This window comes from Octopus bimaculoides, chromosome 3 (genome assembly GCF_001194135.2).
Source record: "Octopus bimaculoides isolate UCB-OBI-ISO-001 chromosome 3, ASM119413v2, whole genome shotgun sequence".
Classification (NCBI taxonomy): Eukaryota; Metazoa; Mollusca; class Cephalopoda; order Octopoda; family Octopodidae; genus Octopus; species Octopus bimaculoides.
In genome coordinates, this window is record NC_068983.1 from 165915940 (window position 1) to 165920965 (window position 5026).

General features: G+C 41.8%; 1 protein-coding gene across 1 annotated transcript in view; it reads right to left on the reverse strand.

Annotated features, from left to right (window-relative positions):
* The window catches only part of LOC106867339 (peptidyl-prolyl cis-trans isomerase-like 4), a 25796-nt gene that overhangs the window by 8581 nt on the left and 12189 nt on the right, over positions 1–5026 (reverse strand). Inside the window, exons 6-8 of the mRNA XM_052966820.1 lie at positions 2184–2280; positions 934–1050; positions 538–662 (exon numbers count right to left, since the gene is read on the reverse strand). Coding sequence (XP_052822780.1) covers positions 538–662; positions 934–1050; positions 2184–2280 — 339 coding nt within the window. The remainder of the gene's footprint in view (positions 1–537; positions 663–933; positions 1051–2183; positions 2281–5026) is intronic.

Below are 5026 nucleotides of genomic sequence, written 5' to 3' on the forward strand. Positions count from 1 at the left end.
ACAGCATGACATTTTGAGCAAGTATCTTCTGTAATTGCCTCATGTCAACCAAAGCCTTGTGAGTGGATTTGATAGACAGAAACTGAAAGTGTGTAAATGAGTGCCCCTGTTATACAAGCAGTGTCATTCATTTCCAATATTCTGCAAGAACATGGTTGGCCATTGGGGAAACATTACCTTACTTGGAAACAGGTGAGGGTTGGCAACAGGAAGGGCATCCAGCTGTAGAAAATCTGTCTCAATAAACTCCATCTCCTCCATGCAAGCATAGAAAAGTGGACAATTAATAATGAAGACGTCTGTAGAAGAAACTGCTTTCAGTTTCTGTCAACCAAATCCGCTCATTAGGTTATGGTCGACTTGGGGCTGTAGCAGAAAAGTCTTGGCCAAGGTGCCACGCAGTAGAATTAAACTCAAAACAATTGTAGCTAGAAAGGAACTTTTTTTAAACACACAGCCATGCCTTACTTCAGACAAATGATCCTTGCCTGTCTCATGACACAAGAATAAAAATGGAAACCGAAAGTCAGGACTTACCTACGAATATTACCAAAGCGAGAGAAGATAATTTCCAAGTCCTCTTCCGTAGTAACTGGGTTCAACTTGCAGACAAACAAAACATTTTCAGGAGGTGCAACATCGACATCGGGAATATCTCCGACCTAGGGACAAGACAGGGGAAATAACTCGTGATGATGGCGGTGAGAGATTATAACGATGGTCGGATTTGTGGTGAGTCTTCAGTTACCATTAAAAAGATGAACGTAACAAGCAAGACAAACCAATCAAACCCATTTAGGATAGAAAAGGAATCTTTAAACTTTAACCAAAGTACTAACGACTTCCTTATTAAAAATACATCAACTAAATAATATCAATATTTCTCTTGGAACAAAATTCTGAAAGGAAATTCTAAAAGTATTGGTGACTTACCATTTCTAGAATCTGGGCATTGGACTTGGCTTCTTTTTGTTCCATAAGCTCTTTCATTTCTTCTTCAGTCATACCTTTAGTGTCATCAAGATCTTCGGTGTCACCAATACGGTCACTCTACAATTTTCAGTTTTATGGCATTAAAAATTATTTCCAAACACAATGTAACTTTTGCAATTTATATTAAACATCACTATGGATAACAATTAATTTTACAAATATATAATTTAAAAAATTGTATTTGTTACTTGACAAATGTACTTTTATTTTTAATTAAATATGCTCAATTAATATTGTACATATTTTTTAACCAAATGACAAATGGATATGTTTCTGTAATTAAAAGGTTTGTTTGAACATGACTCTCTCTCTCTCTCTCTGTCTCTCTTTCACATCATTCTAAATTACAAGTTCTAAATATTGATTTAAGGCCGGAATACCTAGTGGTATCTGTTTCAGCTCTCTACATCATGAGATCAAATACCACTAAGCTCACGTTCGTCTTTCATCTTTCCAGGATTAATATCTGAAGTACCAGTCCCATATATGGTGATTTGCAAAATTGTTAGGGCAAAAGATGAGATGCCTGCAGTGTGTTTCTGCCTTGAGTTCAAATTTTACTCCACAGTGGCAAGACACGGGGACCCAGCTATGGTTACAGGCCTCCAATGCTGCACAGCATCACATGTTGATTGGCAGAGATGGAGAAGCATTTCACTGAGATTTTCCAACCTCCAGAGGCATCCCGGTTTCATTGGACCAATATTTATTTCTGGTTTCTACAGCATTAAAAAGTTGAGAAACAAATTGACAGATGTCTGAAGTATCATCCTAACAAAGATATATTTCTTATACAACAACTGAACTGGACACTGCAAGTCAATGCTTCACCATTTAATTCCACAGTATGGCCATTGCTTCTGCTGTGGTTATATCACTCTGCTCTGCCATATTTCCATGCAGCTTAGGCAGCTAGATAGGGCTGGGGTGTGGAGGATTACGGGTGTTGAGCCTCAAATACGGAGCAGTGTCAGTGATAAGATACAAATTTTTCTATCCTCTTGGCTGTCATCTGGTTCCGTACCAACTTGTTGATAGATTTTCTCAAAACAATGGTGTATGCAGGATTTAGCACTAACGACCACTAATTAAAACTCACTCATTGCAAATATGGTTAAGATATTATAAAACAATAACAAAAGCAAAAAAAAACAGAAAAAAAGAAGAGATATCAGAAAATTATCTTTTACTTCAAGTTGCTCTTTTGTAGGCACAGGTGACATCGGAGGAATGTCCAAGTGTGGTGGGTCTTCATAGGGATCATTTAGAATAACTGTATGGTAGATCCTGTTTCAAGAAGTAAAAATAGGTATATATATCCATAAGATATATATATATATATATATATATATATATATAGATAGATAGATAGACAGACAGACAGACAGACAGACAGACAGACAGACAGACAGACAGACAGACAGACAGACAGACAGATAGGCAGTGTGTGAGATGGTGTGAGGAGGCGTATTGAGATTTATTTTCCTTTACTATTTACATACGTGTGGAGGAGGGTGGGGCTATTTGTAAGAGAAACAGTTTTTATTGCTGGAAGTCTTTTCTTCTGTCATCAAACTCAATGGAACAAACGAGACTTGCTTTCGTTCAATCAAACAAATTGGAAGAGAGTCAGGTAACTTGGTCAGAGATAAAACTGAAATGCAGTAAGATCTGCATTTGTGAAGGACTGTGGCGTAAATGGTTTGGACAGGTAGGCACTCCATCGGTTACGACGACGAGGGTTCCAGTCAATCCGATCAATGGAACAGCCTGCTCATGAAATTAACGTGCAAGTGGCTGAGCACTCCACAGACACGTGTACCCTTACCGTAGTTCTCAGGGAGATTCAACGTGACACAGTGTGAAAAGGCTGACCCTTTGAATTACAGGCACAACAGAAACAGGAAGAGAGAAAGCTGTGCTGAAAAAGTACAGCAAGGTTCGCCACCAAAACCCTGCCGGAGCCTCGTGGAGTTTTGGGTGTTTTCGCTCAATAAACACTCACAAACACCAGTCTGGGAATCAAAACCTCTACTATATATATATATATATATATGTGTGTGTATATTATATATATGTATATATATATATATCATCATCATCATCGTTTAACATTCGCTTTCCATGCTGGCATGGGTTGGACGATTTGACTGAGGACTGGCGAACCAGATGGCTGCACCAGGCTCCAATCTGATCTGGCAGAGTTTCTACAGCTGGATGCCCTTCCTAACGCCAACCACTCCGAGAGTGGGTGCTTTTACATGCCACCAGCACAAGGGCCAGTTAGGCAATACTGGCAACAGCCATGCTCAAATGGTGTTTTTTAAATGCCACCTGCACAGGAGCCAGTCCAGTGACACTGGCAATGACCTCGCTCGAATGTTTTTTCATGCCACCAGCACAAGTGCCAGTAAGACAACACTGGTAACGATCATGCTCAAATGGTGTTTTTCACGTGCCACCGGCACGGGAGCCAGACAGCTGCTCAGGCAATGATCACACTCAAATAGTGCTGTTAGTGCTCCACTGGCACGGGTGCCAGTCATCGAATTTGATTCAATTTCAATTTCACTTGCCCCAACAGGTCTTCGCAAGCAGAGTTTAGTGTCCAATGAAGGAAGGTTGGTATGGGTGCCAGTTGTCGAATTTGGTTAGATTTCGATTTTTCCTGCCTCAACAGGTCTTCGATGAAGGAGAGGTACGCATAAGTGGGCTGGCTACACCCCTGGCAAAGGCCATGGGTTATGGTCTCACTTGGCTTGCCAGGTTTTCTCACGCACAGCATATTTCCAAAGGTCTCGGTCACTAGTCATTGCCTCAGTGAGGCCTAATGTTCAAAGGTCATGCTTCACCCCCTCATCCCAGGTCTTCCTGGCACTACCTCTTCCACAGGTACCCTCAACTGCTAGGGTGTGGCATTTTTTCACACAGCTATCCTCATCCATTCTCGCCAAATGACCATACCAGTGCAATCGTCTCTCTTGTACACCACGGCTGATGCTTCTTAGGTCCAACTTTTCTCTCAAGGTACTTACACTCTGTCTAGTATGCACACTGACATTACACATCCAGCGGAGTATACTGGCATCATTCCTTGCGAACTTACGCATGTCCTCAGCAGTCACAGCCCATGTTTCACTGCCATGTAGCATGGCTGTTCGCACACGTGTCATTACAGTCTACCTTTTACTCTGAGTGAGAGGCCTTTGTCACCAGCAGAGGTAGGAGCTCTCTGAACTTTGCCCTCAGAGCATCCACCTCACTACTGACTTGGTCACCTAGGTAACGGAAGCTATCAATTACGTCTAGTTTTTCTCCCTGGAATGTGGCAGAAGTTGTTTTCTGAACACATTTTCAGTGTTTATTGCTCCTGAGCATTTGTCACACACAAAAACTATCTTCCCAGTTAGCTTTCCTTTGATATTGCTGCACCTTTTATGTGTCCATAGCTTCCACCAGGTACATCTTATGGAGTTTCTACCTATGCCTTTTCTACAGATTGAGCAGGGTCATCTACCTGAAGGGATTTGTGGTTTGTCTGCCTACCTATTTAAGACTTTGGTTTCAGCTAGGTTGATTCTAAGGCCCTTCGATTCTAGACCTTGCTTCCACACCTGAAAATTCTCCTCTAGTTCTGATAGTGACTCAGCTATTAGAGCAAGGTCATCAGCATAGAGGAGCTCCCAAGGCCTCCTGTCTTGAATTCGTCTGTTATTGCCTGGAGAACTATGATGAACAGGAGAGGGCTGAAGACTGATTCTTGGGGGACCCCTACCTCTACCTGGAATTCTTCACTGTACTCATTGCCAACCATCACCTTACTGGCAGCATCTCTGTACATGGCTCACACAGCTCTTACTAACCATTCTTCTATCCCTAGTTTCCTCATTGACCACCAGATAAGGGATCGGGGGACCCTGTCAAAGCTTTCTCCATGTCAACGAAAGCCAGGTACAGAGGTTTATCTTTGGCTAGGTATTTCTCCTGCAGCTGTCTTACCAGAAATATAGCATCAGTGGTGCTTATCCCTGGC